We start from the raw sequence: 22,181 nt of genomic DNA on the forward strand, positions 1-22,181 counted from the left end.
CCACATTCAAAGTCACTTAAATCCCTTTTCTTCCGCATTCTGATGCCCGGTTTGAACTTCAGCAAGTCGTCTTGACCATGTCTACATGCCTAAATGCGTTAAGTTGTTGTCATGTGATTGGCTGATTAGCTATTTGTGTTAACAAGCAATTGAACAGGTGTACCCAATTAAGGGACTGTATAGGGTGCTGGATCTAAGCAAAATGTGGTGGAGCTGGTTAATTTGTATGGTATGAGCTACTGGGTCTTTTTGTTTAAATACATATTTTAGTTTATATTTTTAGAAAGTTATGCCTCAGTTAATATAGTGAATATGGACATGGACATGCTCTACTTTTTACTTTGAGAAAATTATTATTGAGTAAGTTTGAAAGAGTTTGTTCATGATGTGAAACCACTTATGAAATTATATATACCAAATTATGATAAAGTAGGTTGATCTTTATATAGGAATCATAGAGATTTGAATGCAAAGTCCTTTAGAGATACTGAATGTGCTAGTCAAACATTAGGGCTATTTATTTTGAGTCACTGTCTTGTTACCAGAGAACTTATAAAAACATATTGCTTTTGGCTTAAATTGCATCAGTCAGCAATCACACTTCATTACTTCTGACCACAGCAGCCTCTAGAGCAATAATTGGCTACACACTTCTCACTTCAAGTACATCAACTTTTATGATGTTACAGACGTTGAGCTGTGAAATCAAAAACCCAAATTAGGATCATCACACTTATTCAACAGTTTTTTGCCAACATATTTTATACATATATTTTTTTTAGACATTTTCCAGCATAGAAAATGTCATAGCAATAGACTCATAAAATAACAACTTGATTGTATGAATTTAACAAACAAGCTAAACTTCCCAGTATGTTTTAATTTGATTTAAAGTCCCTCTGGGATTCGTATCGGCTGATACAGCCTTCACTAAAACCTGAAAGAGACTTGATATTTGCGGCTGATACTTCTAAGCTCTTAGGTAATCCATCAAACAAAGAATCCATAATACTATTATCCTGTTGGGGCTTGCAGCCTTTCTTTGCTTCACACCCTCTGTGTACACCAAATGTCATTCTCACTCCCAAAGGCAATCAATCATATCAAACTCCTTTTGGGTTTTTCTAGATGTGGGAGTCCCTTGCCTCAGCTCACTTTTACATCCTTATTCCCTCCATTTATTTTGGTAAATTCAAAACCAGGATTGTATTATACAAAATTGCTTTATAATTCCCAGTTAAATAATCTTTGGAGTTTTCTTTCCTTAGCTAGATGGAATATCTTTCGAATAAACCAGTATGTATCATAGAAACCAGTGTTTGTTGTCAAGACAATAGCAGATACGTTCGTCTTTTGTAGTCATGAGAAATCAGTGATCTGATAACATGCTGTAGATTTAGACATCTCTAAAATAAATGAACTTGACATTGATTTTATTTTAGTTTAATAAAATCCATTTTTAGAAAAACAGTGGTTCTTTCAGTGTTCTATTGACCATCCCACTGATACTCCAAGGACCACAAATCTACTGCAATGAGAAAGAGATTGACTTGCATATAATGCATCTGATTTATTAATGAATTCATTCCCCAGTGCCCTTTTAACACCCTACTTTGTGTGGTGACAGCTTTTTTAAACAGTTTACTTCATCAGTGGTTGATTTTGTGCCAGTTATGTGGTTGAACAAATGATTTTTTACATTGCTGGTGATTCCCCGTAACATGAAAACACTGACCAAGTCATTAATCTAAAGACAGGCAAAATGTCAGGCAGTGTCATAGAAAGCCAACACAAGGGGCTTTCTTCTGCACATTACGCATACTGTAATTGTACAGCTATGCAGTGAGCTAGGCACACTTCCAATAAAGGTTGATGTTGACCTATGATGTTTTACTGAAGGCAGTTGCGAAACAGTATAAGATAACACAACACATTTAATGACAGGCGATTGTAAATCAAAAAAAAGAAGACCATGTACAATTTTTAGACAAAAGGTCATGGAAAATGAGTCAGTGCTGTAACCACTATTATCTGTGTGGTGTAGTGTTACAAGTTCAGTTACACAGCAATGCAGCTAATTCTTCAGCTCTAAATAGTTTTAATCCCCTGCACCTTTGGTATAGTGTGTGTACTGCAAAATTCAACTACTAGTGGCTTCTAAAAGCTGGTATACAAAGGAAAGAGCATCATATGGTTAGCTGTTGATGCCACTCTGATCTTTCTGCTTGTGTTCACTTCTCTCTGTTGGCTCTGATCACTACAGGAGTTTATTTATTATGTCTTTGGGACATCTCTGTATACCTAAAGCCCAGCAGTCTCACATATCAGATAATGATGGTCCTGAAGTGCAAATTACATATTTGAATTAAGAACACACATTGTGATTAAATCTAAAAGCATATGGGAAATGGCTAAAGACATATGTTCTGTTTTTACTTTTTCATGTGAGAATGTGGTCTCTTTAGGGGATTTAATAGCCCTGAGTATTCATACTGCAGGTACTGTGTTCTGTCATATCTGATTTGGTCGGGTACCAACACTGTCCATCTGCATTCGGCTCAGGCCTTCACCTCCCTCTGGGAGTCCCATTGCTCTGCCAGCCCTGAGCTCTTCCTCAGTTAACAGGAAAGGATCAATTTTCAGCAGCACACCCTGGCTGTGGATGTAAGGAGATGGTGGTGTGTGTGCATATGTGCGGATGTGGAGGTGGCAAGTGAAACACCACTTTGCTTGACATCCTGAATGGCCACTGGAGACAAAACTTCCCCAGTTTAGAAGTGATTCTCTGTAGCTTCTGACTTAACACCAACAAAGGACAAAGCCTAAGACCCACATAGGTGTTTGCCAGCTTGTGTGGACCATCTTCACACTCCACTGACTCAGACTCTATAGAACACATTCCAGCATGGGTGTCAGGTCAGTGTAGGCGCTGAAGGACACGCTGTGGTTTGCAGACTGCAGTAATTTGTTTAACCTCTGATTAAGCCCAGGAATGTCAGCTATGAAGAGACACTACAGGTCCCGACAGCATCGTTTGACACTTTAGCAATCTGTCATTGCCACTACCAAGCAAGCAAGTGAACACTTGAGACAATAGCCACTCCACTGCCTGAGCAGAGAATTACAGTTCTGATCTTTGCAACACCTGGTTTGGTCCAATTTATATCATCTTTCTCATGTTTTTGCATGAGCCATTAAGAACCATAAAGCTTGCTTTGCATGACGTACAGTAGTTCATACTGTTTATATAAGAAGACTTAAACTGATAAAGGAAGCTTTTTGGGGATAAAGCATGTGTTGCACCCCAAAAGCTAAAGCCACAATTTGGACTTTTTAAACCCATCTCTATTATCACATTGTTCTGGCTCAAAAGTTGCAGCCTAAAGACGTAATGAAAACTTTAGTGCATCACATGCTCTTTTATTTAATATAGCAACACAACACTAACAACATGTTACAAAAGAAGTTTAAATAAATCCGCAAATCTAGAATTTAATGAGGTAAAAGCAGAGTTATCAAAGGCACATTTCTCCAGGGTTATTATCCTAACTTCTATGTCGAATGCTCAACTTCAAAACTCTATTATATTTCTGGTAGCGCACAAAAGAATAGCTTTCCTCAAGAAAGCTGCTTTTACATACAGACATATTTAATTATGCAATTTTAGTATGCTAATAAAGGTGTCAACTGTAGTTTCACAAATTCCAGAAACAGATCTTTTCTTCTTTCCATTTGTATGTTTAGTAAATACTCCCCAGTTGATGCTGTTATTGTAAGCTGTAATTGATGAAATATGTGTTCACACGGATCACTTTGCGAAATCATTAATTTCATGCTTCTTACCTCCAGCTGCTTTTTTTCTAATCTGCATTGATGAGAAACAGAAACTGGCTGGAGAATGATCACATGTAATGCTGAGGTCTGTGAAAAATATTTTGGAAGCAATGTGTCTTAATGATCTTCATCTTGAGGTCAGAGTTAAGAACATGAAGAAACTGACAGGTTTAGTCTTGAAGGCATTTTATAGTGTCTGCAGTTAGAAGTGGGATACAGTAAAAATGAACTTGGGTGTGTGTGTGTGTGGGTGTGTGTGTGGGTGGGGGGCATAGGCACTTGCTTAATATAAGCATGTACTGTACATCTGTCTGATTATGGAAGGATCACCACATAGTACTTCATCATTACAGCCAGATATACTACATATCTCTTCATATTTTTTGACAATATTCATTATTTGTACAGTATTTGCAAATACATTTATATCCCCCATGTGCACAAAGCTGTCATTGTTACTATTAGTAATTAAAAGCATTTGAATTAATGTCCATATTATTAGTCAGCGGAGGTAAGATTATCACTGGCACTCTGAACCTTGGTAGATATTAGATGTTTCTCAGCCAAAAACAAAAGCAAATGGATCCGAGTCCAGAATCTAATCCACTAATAACCTCACATCTTGAACTCTTAAAATAATCACACTCTTTCAGGACATCAGGTGTGTAATTGCCAGCAAATACTGCAAGTGACTCTCATAACTATTACCAACTGCACATCAGCACTTGAATTTCAAGGTCATACATGATGCAGATAGAAATTTAGCATAGTATGTACAATACAAAAAAACAATTTCATCTCACTTTAGATATCATAAACATATGGGATAACAAAAATAGCACTAAAACACAATGTTGAAATACAGTCAGAAGTTTTATGGCCTGCATTCTGTGAGCAACATTTTAATATGAAAGGGCAGATTTCTCAAATGTCTCCTTAAAGTGACGGATAACTTCTGTCCTGCAGTTTCAGTCTGTGCTGCTCTGTGATAGCTGCTTTCCACATGATTACAACACATGTCTCCAGGAATATGTGAAAAATTGGGGTTTGACTTCATGCTTGAATATTCATATAAGCAGACCGTATAGAGTGCTCAAAATGTGCACATATTCTACTGTAAAATGCATTTGCCAGTAACCAGTTCATGTGTTGCTTTGCATTCCTCCCTGTGGCTGCATTTCAGTTCAATTAAGGGAAAGATTATGAGGCTCCAGTAGCACAGCAATATAAGCTGCTCTGGGGAAGAACCCTGTTGAACAAAAGATTTACTGGCTGACTCTCATGGTCAGCGAAATGAGATGAGACAAGAGGATAAAATAGGAAGCGTCCTTCTAATGTGCTACATAGTCATTTGGAAGTTAAAAGTTCAGCAGTTCAGAAGGCTAGGAGAAGTCCAGTGGGCGGATCATCATGGCTGTGGCTCTTAGTGAGTAGCTGGGGCCCCTGAAGTAATGCCACTTGATACCATTCAGCTTCCCTATGTGTTGTCCTTGAGCGAAGTACATGCCATTAAGGTTGGATGGGCCACAGGCATCAAACCACCAACCTGAACAGAAGATCAGGAAAAGGAAAAATGTAATCCATAAAATAAAGTCATACAGTGGCCTGACTGAGCTGAGCAATTCTATTGTGGGTCCCAAAAAAAAGACTTTACAAGGCTTTGACTATTTGTATGAAGTATTTCCTGCTAGATATTCCTGTTTTGTCAAGGTAGTGGTGAAGTCAATTCAATCATAGGTTTTGTCCTTGGATGGAAGTTTCCCATGGCAGTGGCTCAGTGCTATCTGCTCAGAGTGCTACTGTCACTGGGTTCACTGGGATGCCAGTACCTGTTGCTGGACACTTTTGGTACATCGTCCTATTTTAAGCAGGACTGTATGTGCATGAACTCCAGTGTGGCATTAGAGTAGTGAATGGCATGGGAAACTTTTATTTTGCTTCCAAGGTGACACATTTTATCATTTAAAAAAGGGTAGATGTACTTGGACTTGTGTGAAGCTTAGTTTATAATTTGAGCCAGGCACAGGCTTTGTGTTTCTTTTATGTTACCTTTAATGTTAAATTGTTTTCCATTTGATAAGGCTCTGAATGATTTAGCACCTTGATGCTTGGTTTACTGTCTCTGCCTCAGATCATCAAACACTCCAGCAATAAACGTGTCAATGTGTAAATCTTAACGTAATAATGTAATATTCTCATTCTTATTCTTCATAAAACACTGCAATGGAAAATACCCTGACTGATACAGTCAGATATAGAACATACAGTATGTGAGGCATGGCATGTATCAGTCAGAGTGACAAATGGCATCTCTTTTTCTTTCTCCTCTAACAGACCTGAATACCACTGTGGGCTACAGTGTGACATTTCCTATCAAGTCCTGTCAGTAATCAGGATCGTCTGCCCTTGTTGCTGGCATGGATTTCTCAGATATACATTTCACATTGATTGCTACTTCATAAAGGATAGAACACATACACGTCATATACATGGGAATCACTCGCATTTGCACGACTGCATATATTTTAATCATTCTGGAACCAGTGGGAATTGAATATGCACCTGTTCATGTTCATGGGTGGACAAAACATGTAGAATCTGCTGTAGTCAATATCTCCAAATCAGCAACAGCATTAATAATTGTATGTGATGTGAAAGAGGTCGCTTGCCTTGATTTGTTTTCATTTTTATTTTGGTTCAGTCTGACTAATTATAGCTGGTTCCTGCCACAGTTGGCAGATTTTCTTTGGCAGTTAAGCTAAGCATGGCCCGGGCAGCACCAAGCAACAAGCAGACAAAGACAGCATGTGTAGTTAATACTCTCATGGGAGCACACAAACTTTGCTTTAAAATAATCTGTAAATTGAAACTTTTACATTATGTTTTTTTTTTTTTTTTTGGTGATTGAACTATTTTATTGACATACTATTTCACCCCTCAGACATAAAGCAGGATGCTGTCGTACTTGCCATCTTCTACTTGTTGATAAACCGCAGACCACACAATTGCCCTCAACACATAAACATCCAGTGTGCACAGCAACAATCCTTTGGGATTTATGATCAGTGCTCTCCTTGTTTCCAGACCACAGATTTTCACTGACTTTTAAAAAAAATACTCAGCTAATGCAGTTTGTTCCCATGATTGAAGGATCCTCCCACCTCCTTATGTCAGTGCTTTATCCCTCTGTTATGTTCTAGTGATACACATTCTGTGTGTCCACAGTATATCATATACTTCACACAGTACATGTTGTAGAGAGGTATTTTCCTCTTGTTGGTTCCAGACGCTGACAACATTTAATGTCAGCCCTGCTCTTCTACACACAGGGAATAAATTAAATGATATACTGTACATTCTATAGCTGGAACAGGGCTGGGTTCGGGCCAGTCTTGACTCAGGATACATGCTGTCATGCTTCTCCATTGTGACTGGCCATGGGCAGACTATGAATCAAGGAGAGTAGGGGTGTTGACCTTTTACCTTGCTTCATTCACAGTGACCTAAGAGGTAATGCTGGTCTTAAATCTGCACTTTGAAATCTTTGATTAGTACCAGGTCAGGACACCACAGCAACAAAACTACTATGAAGTGGCAGAAGGAAAGTAACTGGGCTCCATTTGCACAGCAGGGGAAGGGGAGTCATTTTAAATCTCCTTGACACTTGGTGCTGCGCCCAGGGATTTTTATAAGGTGCTTGTTTCCAACCATAGTGCTGCAGGGGTTGCAGAATATAGCCAAATAGGTGCAGATAGATATAAAAGTGGTCGTGTTAGGCTATTACATGTCTAGAAAGAGCAGGTTATTCTTTTTCTTAAAAAAAAACCCAGATGATTCATTTCTAAGGTCAAGGTTTAGGTTTAATTGTAAAAAAGTGAAACAGTGAATGGTTCAATTATTATCACTATTATTATCAATCTGTTCAGTATTGTTATCATTGAATAAGTTAGTACTTTTATGTGAAAGGAGATGCTTCTAATAACAAACCCACAGAAATGTATTGCCCACTCTGCAGAGTCTAGAAGAACTAGACTCTGTTTGTAATAAATTCAGATTATCCATAAACCAGGAGGTAATGGTGAAGTGCACATAGGCCTCCTGTTTGGCGGCACTTACCCCCTGTTAGCATGAGCGCGCACTTGCACAAGCAATTGTCATTGTCCATGTCCTTGGTGCTGAAGTCTGCTCCATGGATTACCAGACTGCTCTGTCTACCTGCGGTCCCACTGTGGCTTTTCAGAAACAGCCTGAAAGACATCAGGAGGAGGATGAGGAGGGAGGCAGGATATGAAAACACATCAGGCGGAGGAAGAGGAGAAAGGAGTACAGTTGCTGTGAGCAGAGTGAGCAATAAACACAGTAAGAAAACATAACATGCTGGAAAAAAAAAGCCTCTGGAGAGATATTTGTTTTTTTGTTTTGATTGAGTACATATAGAACACCTGGAACAACATTAATGGAGAATAAAAGTAATGTAAGAGTTGCAGAGAGAGGAAAGAGCATGTAGTGGAAGGTATGTCTGGGAATCACATTTCTATCCACAGGACCACAGTACATAAATTGACATTACAAAAACAGACTAAATCACTAAATACAGACTCGTAAATAGTTCGGCACAGTAACGGAGCAATAAGCAACCTGTTCGGGCTATCATCCACGCACTGGTATCTCCAATATGCAATATTTCTTCTCTGCTTCTTGTCTTTTTGCATTTACGTACTCTGGCCCTAGTGTTCTTCCTCTTTTTCATGATGTTGCATTCCTATCATGAAACCATGAAAAACAAAGATATTTTATGTCAGGCCCAATGTAAAGGGTTTTATTAAAGCTCATCAGGAAGCCGCAGGCATGTGGTGATTGTAGAGAACAAAACAGTACAGAGTCTGCACTGTGTTTTTCCTCTCAAAAAAAAAAAAAGAAAACAGGTCCAGGTTGCTTGGTAGAAAATGAAGCTGATATCAGTGCACTGCTGGGGCTCCTCACTTAAACCCTGTAGCTGGGGAGTGCAATGTAAAAGGAAGTTTGTAGATTGACTGTGGATTGGAAATTAAGTATCAGCACTGTTTTTTAGATGGCAGAGATGCAAATTATTGCATAAGTATTCTCACATTTTTAGAAACAAGATACATGAAACTGCTGTTACTACACAGAGGAGAGCTCAAGAACTCACTACTATATAATTAATAATTCCTCTAATAAATGGAGCTTGGAAGCAAATTTCTCAAGGGTATGTCGCAATGTGAGCTCATTCCTGGTTTGAACAGCAACTGCTGCATGTTGATCTCATGATTCCTGCCTCACTTTGATAGCTCTACCATTACTAGCAGAACACGCCTTCCCTTGTCTTACTGTATCACACATTCTCATTCTTCTTTTAATGTGTTTGTTTCTCTCACGCTCTTTTGGTTTCACTTTCTCCCAGTAGAAGAGATTGCACATCCAAAGAGCAATACTGCAGCCCCATGGTAGTGAGGTTTCTATAATTAAGTACGGCTCACTCTCAATGAAAGTTATTTCCTGAGTTCATTTCTAAACAACAGGGGACCATGGGTGTGTAGTGAACCTTGCACCCAGTTTGGCTTCACTGATGAGAAAGTAACAAATGCAAAATATTTTATGTTTTCAGATGTCGAACACTCCGTTTGCACCTCCAGCCTTCACCTTCTGTAACGCTTTTTAGCTTTGAGGCTTCAGGTTGAACATGTCAAAGAAAGAGGCCGGTGGACTCCCCATGAAAGAAAGTCATTTAATGTGAAAGACTCCTGTATTTAGACAGCTGTGTAAACAGCTGATTTGAATGGCAGAGTAAAAAGTGTGGCTGCAGGGAATTCACTGAACCAGTATGTGTAATCCTACAATACAAGGATCAATCGTGTCTAATCGGTGGCACCACTGAGCATTGCAAGTATGGATAAAGGCCTGTGAGTATACCACAAATGGTGTGTGTATGTATAAATGTGTAGGCTCCTGTGAACAGTACGTCATCTGTGGCACATTCTGAAGTATCCGCTGTCTTCCAAGCAGCAGATGTCTTTTGAGATATTTTGCACATCAGAGTAAACTCCCAGCACACTACTTCACTTATGGGAAGCATGACTTCTATCAGCTAATTCCTGATTCTTAGGAACAAAACATGCAATGTCAAGGATGAGGTCTGCTACTGCTCTGATAAAGAACAGACTTTACCGCACATTTACTCTCCATTTTCCAAAGCGCTTACGATCACTGTTGTGCTGATGAATCGCCAAGGCACATCATCAAGAGGGATTTTCAGCATGACACTTTGACAGTTTGCTTTAAATAGACTGCGGGTGTGTTTACCGGCTGTGCTGCATATTTACGAGACCAACAATCCCTTAGTCCAACTAACATCTGCAGTTTTTTTCCTGTCAGGGACTATTGTGCACTCAAATGATAAGTGGGGTAATCCAAAGATGGGCCAAGTAATGAACTCAAGAGGAAGAGATGCTTTTCCTGAGGCATGTTTCTAAGAATGAGGAAGAAAAAAAAACAGCCAGAGACACTACAGCTGAATGAAGTGTATCAGGGGAAAGAAATGTGCTCAGCCAGGTTGAGACTTTAACAGAAGTCATGCTAATCTGGTTGTTCCTGTTAAAGTAACTTAGTAATGCGATTGGTCAAGGCACATTAGTAACCCAAATACTGAGCTGTGAGGGAATAATTTGGTTTCACTCAATAACATGTGAAGGGAGGGGAGGTTGGTGTCATGCCATCTCATCCCTCTAATATCCAGCTGGCCTATCTGTGGGTTTTCAACATATTTAGAAGGTTGCATCATTAAAGTGTCACTTCACACAAAACATATTTTCCTATTTATCCCTAATGCAAATGCCTGCAGTTTGGTCATATTTCCCAGGCTTCACAAACACCACTCCAGTCTACATCAACTACACAACAGCTATTTTCAGACTGTAATGCAAAGTTACCAGCAGAATGTTTCCTCACAACCATTATTAAACAAGGCAAGACTTTATCAGAATATAGCATTGCTACTACAAATAGGTGCAAATATGATTTTATCCTGTTTTAAAAAACTATGCACAGTAGCTGCAGTATCATCACAGTAACAGCATGCATTGTAAAGAAACAACTTCCAGGTCATGCAGTACAATCGACATTACAGCAGAAAATTCTTACCCAATGAAATCTGTTCACAGCGGGGTCTGATGCTTATCCTAACTAAGTGCAGCATTGTTTCTAGGAAGAGTAATTATTCAGTGTGTTATTTGATATCTTGTTGCGTTATGACGGCTGCAAATGCCTCCAGCACGATCCATGAAAATGTGGGCAAATAAAACCAAAACTATTTGCTTGACTAAATACCACAAGGAGTAAGTGAGAAAATGTTGTTTTGTCATTTGGGTGAACTGACGCCTTAAAGCTTTGATACAGATTCAGTTTCAATCATAATGACTCTATGCTCTGGAGTATTACAGCTGCAAACTGTGTGTACGTGGGAAAGGACTTGTAACAGGGTCAGGTGAGGAATCAGATGACTGTGAAATGTTTATCTGAGACCATTTCCAAGAAAAACTAGGTTACAGTGATTGACATTTTGTCACACCGAATCTTAAAGACATTGGCTAGCAAACATCATTAACACATTTAACACTGCTCTTAGTAGTACAATAGAGGCAGCAACTTTTTTTTCAATATTCTGTTTTTTCTATTTCTATGGCTTGCACATAAAATATAAGCATATTTACTAAGCCACAATAAATTCAAACTCTTGAGTGAAAATGTTTAAAAGGAAAAATTGGGCTGAGTATCTTAAAGCTATTCTCTCAACACACCACAGAAATGCACATTCAAATTTAAAGAGATGAAGAGAAGCACAGAGGACTCATTGGAGTTTTCCCTCAACAAAATGTGTCTGCTCACACTGAATAGAAATGTGTTGGATTATAGCTGAGCCAGATAGGATTGGAGATCTGCTAACATGTTTGCTGCCTTCCTTTTATCTGACATGTCCCATTTCACAACACACTGTGCTATTCTGAACAGAAGATATTGCTGTCATATAGTAACTTCGTGGAAAAAAATCCTCTAGAGAGGTTTGAATCAAGCCCTCCAAGCAGTACCTTTGAGTTTCCCTGTACAAAGTTCAAGCTATTCTATAAAGATTTTGCCAGGAATAAAGTAAGGACATGGTGTGAATGATCATCCTAAAGTGTTGTAATATGAAGCTCTAAATAGGAGTCGGATTAAGGTGTTTGGAAAAAAAAAAATCACTTGTTATATTTGGACTCACATGCAAAGGTCAGCTTGCTTGTTTTCTTTCATTTCCAAACATGAAGGCAACAAACCAGTCAGCCGAAGGTCCATGCTGTTACACACCTGGGAGTCATTAGCCTCCTGAACTGCAGTCTGATTGGCTCATTGCAGAGGTTAATCACCCTGACCAATGGTCTGCTTCCTACCGCGAGACCACAGAGGTGTCTGGCAGGCTGAGACTGGGTTGGCTGTTCCTATGCCATTGAGTGTCATATAGCTCCACTGAGATCCATATACTCTGATGCAAACACTATGTATATATGCATAGAGGCAACGGTGGAAGAAGTGCTGTGATCCTATACTTAAAAGTATAAATACCACAGTGTAGTAATACTGTGTTACAAGTAAAAGTACAAAAAAGTACAAAAGTATTTGCAGCCAAATATAACCTGCTTGATGTGCGAAAATTAAAAGTACTCAATGGCACATTTCACATTAACGTATTTTATATTACTGGATCATATTTATTGATCCATTGTTGTGTTCATAAATTGAATGCATGAGGTAAAAGTGGAGCTAACAGATACTTATAATTTGAGTTAATTTACATGTTACACACTGCTGGGTAGTTTGTGCATTTCCTACTATAGATCAATAAAGTTTTATGATTATACTGTACACTTTTGCATTATAGATCTGGTTCCAAAAAGTAATGAAAATTAGACAATAGACAATGTTACGTACAGTGCTTGAGTAAATGTACTTTCCACCACTGCATGTAGGCTGAGAAAAGTGTAATATGGACTGACAAAACACTGTCTAATTCTGCAGTTAAGATATGTGAATTAGTTGTAATGATAAGTACAGTTATCTTATTTTACAGCCCATAGCAACATAAAACCAGGATAATGAACTTCTCTCTGCAGCGTTGACATGGAAATCTGCTTTTTCTTCTACTGAAAAAAAAAAAAACCTTCTGTGAAAAATTGCTGGAAATTTGTTTTGTATGCTTTTTCTGTGATTTTCAACATATTACGGGGCTTCATCTGCAAATGGAGTTTGTTTAGTTGTCACAGACATAGATCTGACACATGAGGTCAGTAGTTGCTATTGGATCAACTGTCAACTGATCCATCTCCCTGACAACTGAGCAAACTCAAACTGATGAAGACCATGTGGTATGGTTGAAAGCTCTAGATAAGGATAATAAATGGATCTTGAGGTAGATTTTCTTTTTTTGCCAAATCTATTCTGTATATTTTAATTTCATTTTTTATTGTTACTCAATTTAACAGGGTGATGGGAGCTACATAATCTCCTTTGTGTTGTATGAAAAATCTCATGATGTAATTTAATTGAAGGTAAACTTTAAATACCACCCACAACACGCTTATTTTTAACTGATCTGTTGTTCCAACCTACAACAGCATAGCTTTCATGCTTATTCTCTTTGGAAACAGGAACCATGGAACCTGAAGCTTGTAGGGGTGGAATCCACATAGCCATAACTTATCTCAGTGTGGGTCTTGGAAAAGAGAGAGGTCACCATGTTTTGGAACCTAAATCTCTGCCAATTTGCCTAAATCCCTGCATGAAAAACCTCTAAACTGGATCTATATGATTCCAGGGTGAACTCAGGCCATAGCCACATGGAGAAATCACTGGATTTAAGAACATCACTGGGTGAATCAGAAAATATCTGAAATAAACATCGAAGTCTTTTTTTTCCATTAGAGAGGCTTTGAATGTACATATGAAGTATATTTCCCTTGTGAACCTCAACTTGTGTCTGTGCATATTCCTACAGTAGATCGTTTTAAAATGATGGTTCCCTTTGGTGTCCAGGACACTTCACTGCAACTTCAGACAAACATTAGTGGTTTAAGATGCAGTAAACACACCAAAACATTGCATTAACCACGTTTAACTTCTGGGAAGTCGTTGCATGAAATGTTAAAAAAAAACAACAAAAAAAACAAAAAAAAAACGTATTAACTACATATTTGCAGAAATGATCAGGGTTTGAGTATTTTTACATGTTATACATTTCATAAGAAGTTAATAGAAAATATGATCCACTTGGGTGGAGACTGGGTCAGAAATTGCATCTTAAAAAGCAGCAGGCAGCCTTTTTTATGTCTGATTAATTACTGTCAACGAGGCCCTAACTACTTCACTTTTAATGAATTTGGTACTATCTAGAATATCTCCCTTTATCATGTTAGTCAGAGTTATTTATATAGCACAATATCACAAATTTGCACCAAGGAGCTTTACAATCTTCCATTATTAAAAATTCTTGCATGAGGATGCACAGACTGGATTTTATCCTTTGATGTTTCTCTCTTATGGGAGGTAGAAACACTTTGGATTTTATTAACCACATACATCATCAAAATCAATATTTTATTACAGCACAATAACTATTGAAAAGTATGATCATTTTTTAGGAGAACAATTATACTATATGCCATTTTAGGTCTACCCTCAAAACATGGATACACATATTCTCAGCTTTCAGTACTGTTTTAGAAACATCATGCCAGAAACATTTTATACAGATGACAGTGTCTTGTGTTTATACTAATTCTGTTAACTTTAACAAAATTACAACTGCTCTTTAATGAACAGCTGGAACATCTCTTACCGTCACTCTTCATTTTTGGGTTTGACATAATTACAATAAGCACAACCGCACTGTATATGACAAGTTCACTGGGTCTTTCCTGACTAAGAGATATAATTATAATTTGGATTTCTGACAAACCCTTTGTCATGGAAAAATATACAAATTGCTCTGGCCTCTTCAAGACCATTGTCAATACTCATTCTTTATCTGTGTGAAACAGTTTATCTAAGTGTGTTGTGTTTCAGTCATTTTGGGTTGCGGTTCAGTCTTTTCTGTTAGATAATTTAGTTTTCTACAACATGTAGTTTGTTTGATTTTCTACCATGATTTTCCTTCTCTGTATTTTTTCTAATTAGTCTTGTAGCTTGTTTTTGTCTCTTTGCTGTTACATCAGATTGACCTGAACTTCCCTTCTATTCCTATTGATATTTAGCACAAAGTGCAGTTTTTGAAACAAAGAAACTTTGATAAATGAGCATAATTACCTGAATGTGTTGATCTTATGGCTATTGGTAAAACAGTATTTGCAGGTCATCAAATTATATTTGATTATTTTCTTTTCTGCTGTATCACATCAACTGCATTATCTCTGATGATGGGCGGGCTTTTTAATTGTGTATATAAAGAGTAACCTGTAATTATGGTGAGCTCAGTCACAATGCTAAAAAAAAACTAAATGAGCTCATTTCACAATAATATGAGGTTGTGGTTCAGTGGGAACTTAGTAGCCCCGGTTAACCCAGATTTACCATTCAAAGTGCTGTCAACAGGATTTTATGTTCATGTTAAAGCAACATTGTTGATGACTCAGCATATACTGTACAGATGTAAATAGAAAAGACTTCTTCTCTTATTTGGCTGTGTTGGACTGCATGAAGTGTAATTACACCTTATCAATTATGATTCCTGGAAGCAAAGTCTAAAAATGCCGATCTAATCTAATAGCACTGACAGAGGTAAACATTTTTCCTAATTCTATGAAATTAGGGGAAAACTGTTGTTTACTGATGTTTAAACTGGTGATGTTGAATATGGATATGAGGAACCCACACAGACCCACGTGTGTGCGCACACACAACATATTGATATCCATGTGTCAGAGCTATTATAGTAGAAAGCTGCAATACAAAAGAAGAGTGAATAAAGGATAGTGAATAGTAGCTCCAAACTTTCTGAGATAACATTTATTCCATGTCACATGATTTAATTTAAAAAGGACTATGACCCCCGTATTTCACAAAGGAATAATTGCACATCTCTCTCCCTCTGCAAGTCGAACAGTTTCTATTTTACAGTAAATGTAGATGAAGCCAATAAGCTGGCAGCAAGACAAACATTCCTGGCTGGTGACATTAAATATTGTTTATGACAAATAGTGAATCATGTGCATTGTTTGATTTAGACCATTCAGTTTCCAAGTGCAATTCGTCTGTTCATGACTTTGTTTATGTAATTCGTAGGGTGACAGTACCATATGAGGTCTTTATAAATGTTTGTCTGACATGCACTGACGCAAACTGTGTTCCAGTAAACCACCACCGATGGCAGAATATATTCCAAAACCAACTAAAAGTCAGGCCTTATCAGTTACAGCTATCTCTTATATTTCACAGCAATAAAAGTAATCTGGAGAGTTTGACATTTAAAATCAGGGTGGTGCCAAAGTACGAAGAATGGAGAACGTGGCAGCTTCAGTTTGTTTGAGACACAGCCATCTGGTTTGTTTTGGCCTGTGTTTCAGAGAAGCAAAGTGTGATTATCATACCACAACTATTTTTCAAGAACAAATCTATTTATAGAGAGCAGTATGTCGACTGGACTCATCCAGAATGAGTGGCCATGACCCAATCATAGTTTCCCAAATGTAAAAGAAGAGAAGGTCTTGTTGAACGCTCAGGCTGTTAAATATTAAAGAAAACGTAAGAGTATGCATGTATGTGAAAGAGAATGTGAGCAAGCGAAAAATCAGGTTGAATTTTTTAAAGCCAAAGTGTCCTTAAAAGTTAAAATCCAATATCTACCCCTCCTGTGCATTTCCATATTTATATAAAACATTGAGAAGTCAGTGCTTTTGCTGTCAGACCACAGCCAGACTAAAGGTAACAATGGATGGAATTACACAAAACCTCAACTCTGAAATTCAAAACAAAAAACATCTCTTCCACTTGTATGAAATTCATTTCTCCAGTCCTCAGGGAAAAAACCCCAGAGCCTACTCCAGGTACAAACTCCTCAAACAGAAATGTTGTAAAGTGAAACTCCTGTCATCACAAGGCAATTCGAAAAATTTGATATTGCAACAAGCAAAAATGGCCTCCCTACTGTTGGGAAATACTTAAAACTAGTATTATTTTCTGGGACTTTGGTGGAAAGAATTGAAGGCTTGCAGGCCACACAGTCCTGTTCCTTATTTCAACATTCAAAGCTGAACGCAAGACATTTTGCAACTAAAGGGACGTCTAATCAGAAAGAACAAACCATCCAGTGAAAAGTGCATAAGTGGAGATGTCAGACCTTCTCTGAAGTCAGCAATTGCTCAGAAATCTGTGGAATTTTTAGTAGTTTTCCACATCTGAAAGCACCAGGCATCTGCCTTAGTATGAGGCCTGTTATCACTAACCCCCTCAAAAGAAAATAGAGACCTTCGCCCCCGCAACACACAAGGACAAAGCGTCAATCAAAGGAAAGTTTGCAATGAGGAGACGATGACAAGTGAGACATTTGGGTTGGAAGGAATTTGCAATGAGTAAAACCTCACCACAGACTTACATAACACCAGGATAGATATGATTGAAGTGTCTGAAAAGCTCACAGTTCCTAGCTATGAATAATCCTGAACATTTTGTCCTTCCATTAAAATATAATTTGTTTTACTAGTGTCGGTCACTGAAGACAATGTTTCACAATAATGTGATATGCAGTAATCAGAGAGAGAAATGGTCAAACCAAAGCCAGAGGCTCATCTACACAGGAAGCATTTCATTCAATGTACAATGATTGTGTGTTGGGCTCTGAGCTCTGTACACTCAATACCATCTGACGCTTCTGCTTTCATAACACAGAGAGAGAGAGTAAAGTAATAAAAGACTGATTAAAATTTTTACCTGACAGTAATGATAAAGTTTAAGGGATATTCTGCTTCAATATTTGTACCAGATGTCAAAAGAAAAATAAATTCAGCTGTCAAGAAATTTATCATAAAACCTCAAATGTGAACCTCATGGTGGCGCTAGAAAAGCATTCACTGGGATTCATTCACTAGCGACCATGAATATGTGCAGTAAATCCATCCATCCATCTATCCATTATCTATACCTGCTTATTCCTTAACCAGGGTCACGGGGATCTGCTGGAGCCTATCCCAGCTCTCTTTGGGTGGAAAGCAGGGGTACACCCTGGACACGTCACCAGTCCATCACAGGGCCACATAGAGACAAACAACCTGACACACTCACACTCACTCCTATGGGCAATTTAGAGTCGACCAATCAACCTGACATACATGTTTTGGACTGTGGGAGGAAACAGGAGTACCTGGAGAAAACCCACACAAGTACAGGGAGTGTGCAGGAAATGTTATGGCAAATCATCTGGTAAGTTCTGGGATATTTTATTCTGAAACAACGTGGTGGAGCAACTGATACTGCCACCAGTACAGCCACACCTAAATATATATATATTTCCAGATTCACTCATGCATTCACTTTTCAGTATTACATCTGTTTCACTTTAACATGTGGTGCAAAAGTATGAAACATCAGTCCAACCTACAGCTGAACTCTGCAAAAAACATATCCAGTCCCTGAGATGTTGATGATCACAGCTACAGTTTAACAGCTACGATGAAAAGCTGTGTGTGTGTTCTTTGGCTTGAAAAAACAATTATTCTTGAGTTTATCTGCTAGAAGCAATATGAGCAGCGTTACCTGTAGTTTTGTTTCTCACTGCCAATTTGGAAGCGGTCATATAGTGAGAAGGCCTGGTTTCCGTCCCAGTCTGTCAGTTCTACACGGAGGGCATACTGCCTCTGGCTGGTCAGCTGGTAAACATACTCATTCCCCAACCAGTGCTCTGCTGACACACTCCCAAAACCCTGCAGGGACAGAAGAGAAACACAACAATCAGTGTGGAAATTCCACTGAAAATCCTCTTTGTAAATCATATTATTCATTGCTATCTCCCCTCTTTTCCCAGAATGATAAAATCTCACCACCAGAGGATTGTGGAATGGATGGGACTGCATTTTTAAATTTATTTATTAATTTATTTTTCTGTCAATCAAGAGTAAGATCAGAACAAATAGTTCCTGATAATAAATACAGTAATGTTGCTTTTAATCCACCATCAGAAATGTTTCTCTACTGCATAAATAGCTTTTTTTTAATTCGTAGGATACAAACTCTCTTTTCTCCAGACCACAGTCAAACAGCCAAAGCCATCAATCATGTTGCATATTCTAAAGTATTTTATAGAGGTTTTAAAAGATGCTCTTTGGCTCAGACAGACTTCACCTATCTGTAAAAGTGCGTAAATTGGTACCAGCTGAAATAGACATATACATTTTTCCATTTCTGTTGTCCACTCCAGTCACACATGTTAAACTTATTAGTTGAAGAATTCTTCATCAAAATATGCACTGCATGAATGGACACTACTTCAAACAACTGTAAATGTTAGTATATGATCAGAGTGGCTCCCAGTCACAGGCAAAGTGCTTCTGACAGCAGCAAGATCAGCAGATTGCAGAGGGAAGCAGGATGACATTACAGCTCTGACAGGACAGTCTGGACTGCTCCATTAAAGACTCGGAAAGAGGAGGGTGGAGTCACCCAGGGAAGTCTGTGTTTGTGCTGAGCGTGTGTAGTGAAGAGGAATGGGAAGGAGGGAAAGTAAATATGGGGCATTCCTCTGGCCTTAGGCATGTCCTGCCGACTGGGGTGGAAGAAAAAGCGACTTGGGGCCCATGACTGCTTTCTCCTCTTTTGTCTCTCTGTATTTCTCTACAATTGATCTCACTCCTGATGAGATGTTCCCTTCTGACTGGCATTCAGTTCGGTCCAATACCTCCCGCTGTGGCCGTGGTTTATCTCAGGAACCACAGCTGGAGAAAAGGCATGGAGTCGATCTCTGTTGACAGCTTTCCCTTGTATGTTTACGGCGCTCACTATTCTTTACACGCAAACCTGATCTACATCATTCAGCCCAGAAAAGATGAGGCGATATGAGCTGTCATTGTTGGCCTGAGCACTCATTTTGCATGTCACTTTCACTTGCTAAACTTACTTTTATAAACTATGAACTCTAAATATCAAGAACTGCTGCACATACACAGATAACTTTGGCTTACAGTGAGAGTTCAACCCTTTGAAACTGTTTTTGTAACTGTAACCTGCGTATGGATTGGAAGCAGGATTGTTATTTAAAATTTGAATCATTACATCATTTTTCATTAAATTTACTTGTCAGTGTTTTATTATTAGTTATTCAAATTTGCATACTAATTGCATTTACTTACTAGTTACTGTAATTTTACTTATTACCTTGCATTTTTACAGGATAAGTACCCTCTGTGGTATTTGCACTACAGGGACACCCTAGTACATACTTTTAGAACAATTATTCTTAATTATTCATCTATCATTTTCACATGCTGATAAGATGAAAGAGTGAATTATTGAATATAATTTACAAAGTCTCCAGTGATCTAGTCTCCTGGTAATTTAATTACAAACATCAGATGTTAAGAGCACATTTTAATTTGTGCGATCCCTGTTCCCAATATTCTCCCTGAGCTCCCACAAAGAATCAGCATCTCAGTTTTGACTGAAACATTTACAGATCCTCCAAGTTCATTAAATCTGCAAACACAAGCCTGTGGAGAACATGTCTGAGAAAATAAATAACACAATAAGAACACAACATTGATCACCTTTAGTCTTTTTAAGGACTTGAGAAGAAGGGTAATGCTAAGCTCTGTAAATGTCATCCAAGGTTCATACGTGTGTCCTTATGTACTGTAATGCATGCCATGCTCTCTATCTGTACACCTGTTCAGAGCTAGAGGCTTTTTACATTGGACTCATTGGTGCTTACTTTCTTGGGCCTCAAATGATCTTTACTGTCTCCCTCTAAATGGTCTTTCTTACCCTCCTAACCTTGCACCTTCCTCTTTTTACCCCAAGACAGTGAGACCCAGATCAGTTCAAACAACAAACCCTTTGCTTCTGATATGTTTGTTCACATCCTTATTTAAACCAGCAGATGTGTAATAATAAATCAAATGTACTGTATAAACACAGCTAAAGTGGGAAATGTTAATGCCCTTACAGCAAACATGCATAGATTTTTCATTGATGGCAAACTGATGACACAACTGCATGTTGTTTTCAGATTTAGGTAATACATTTCCTGCTAGAAGAGAGGAAGAATAACAGAAGCACAGAGCAGACAGCCTGGACAATATTCTAATACAAAAATAAGGAGGAGGGCAGTTAGTGCTGTGGAGGAATGACATCTGGCCAGAGCTTCCCAAATGGTTTTCTTCACTATTTGTATTTGTCATAATCCTGTTGTGGAGGTATATTTTTTTATCAGGATGTTCTGTTAATTACAATTTTGTAATTTATGTCTACTCATTGTGGGTGAGTATATTGACCATTATTACATCCAGCTTTTAATGAAAGACTTTCTGGGGTCTGGTTAAGTGTCTGTGTGCACATAATTGTCTTGTCTCACCATCTTATAGTCCTTCCATGTTCTCTGAAAGTCCACCGTCCCATCTTCTCTGCGCTGGATGACCGTCCATCCACCACCGGCTGTTTCCATGTTGCAAAAAACCTATGCAATTTTAAAGAAACGAAAGGGAAGGTGGGGAAAACAGATGTAAAGCCATGGAACAGTAGTAGCACCCATTTATAGTGTGACCACAATGAATTCAGCATTCGAGGTGACTCAGTGGCATTAACGAAAAATGAAGGGTTCAGATGCTCTCTTTTCCCAGCCCTCCTGATGAATCATCCCTGGGAATGCAACATATCTGTGTCCTCTCCAAACTTAATCAGCGTCTCCTTATCCCTCACCAACTCCCCAGAGATGTTCCTCATCTTGGGGGCTTGTTTCTTTAGGATGAAAGTGGAGGTCCAGGCTGAATGCATACCAGCAGACACCTGGGTGTAATGTGGCCCTTAACCTTGGACCTCAGTGTGCGTAAGCTGATAATGTAGAGCTGGTGCTCTATCTGCAATGCTGGTCTTTGTTTTAAGGAGGAGACCCCAGGGTAGAGTGGAGAAGGTCTTTCACCTCAGACAGCCCACACAGCTGAACACACACTAGCACAGCCTGGGTATAATTAAGGAAGTACTTCTGACAGAATCATTTTCCCTGAGACTAGCTCATGACATGGATGCATTAAAAAAAAAAAAAAAAAGCACACACACACACACAAACAATGTGTTAGATGTCAGTCGCTGCCATAGAAAACGTT

General features: G+C 38.5%; 1 protein-coding gene across 2 annotated transcripts in view; it reads right to left on the reverse strand.

The window, feature by feature from the left end:
* Positions 1-3,392: 3,392 nt before the first annotated feature.
* The window catches only part of angpt1 (angiopoietin 1), a 47,325-nt gene continuing 28,536 nt past the window's right edge, over positions 3,393-22,181 (reverse strand). For both annotated transcript variants that reach the window (XM_026299594.1, XM_026299595.1), the window contains exons 6-9: positions 21,434-21,535; positions 18,625-18,791; positions 7,951-8,081; positions 3,393-5,380 (exon numbers count right to left, since the gene is read on the reverse strand). In XM_026299594.1, coding sequence (XP_026155379.1) covers positions 5,217-5,380; positions 7,951-8,081; positions 18,625-18,791; positions 21,434-21,535 — 564 coding nt within the window. In that variant the 3' untranslated portion in view covers positions 3,393-5,216. The remainder of the gene's footprint in view (positions 5,381-7,950; positions 8,082-18,624; positions 18,792-21,433; positions 21,536-22,181) is intronic.

This window comes from Mastacembelus armatus, chromosome 11 (assembly GCF_900324485.2).
Source record: "Mastacembelus armatus chromosome 11, fMasArm1.2, whole genome shotgun sequence".
Taxonomy (NCBI): domain Eukaryota; kingdom Metazoa; phylum Chordata; class Actinopteri; order Synbranchiformes; family Mastacembelidae; genus Mastacembelus; species Mastacembelus armatus.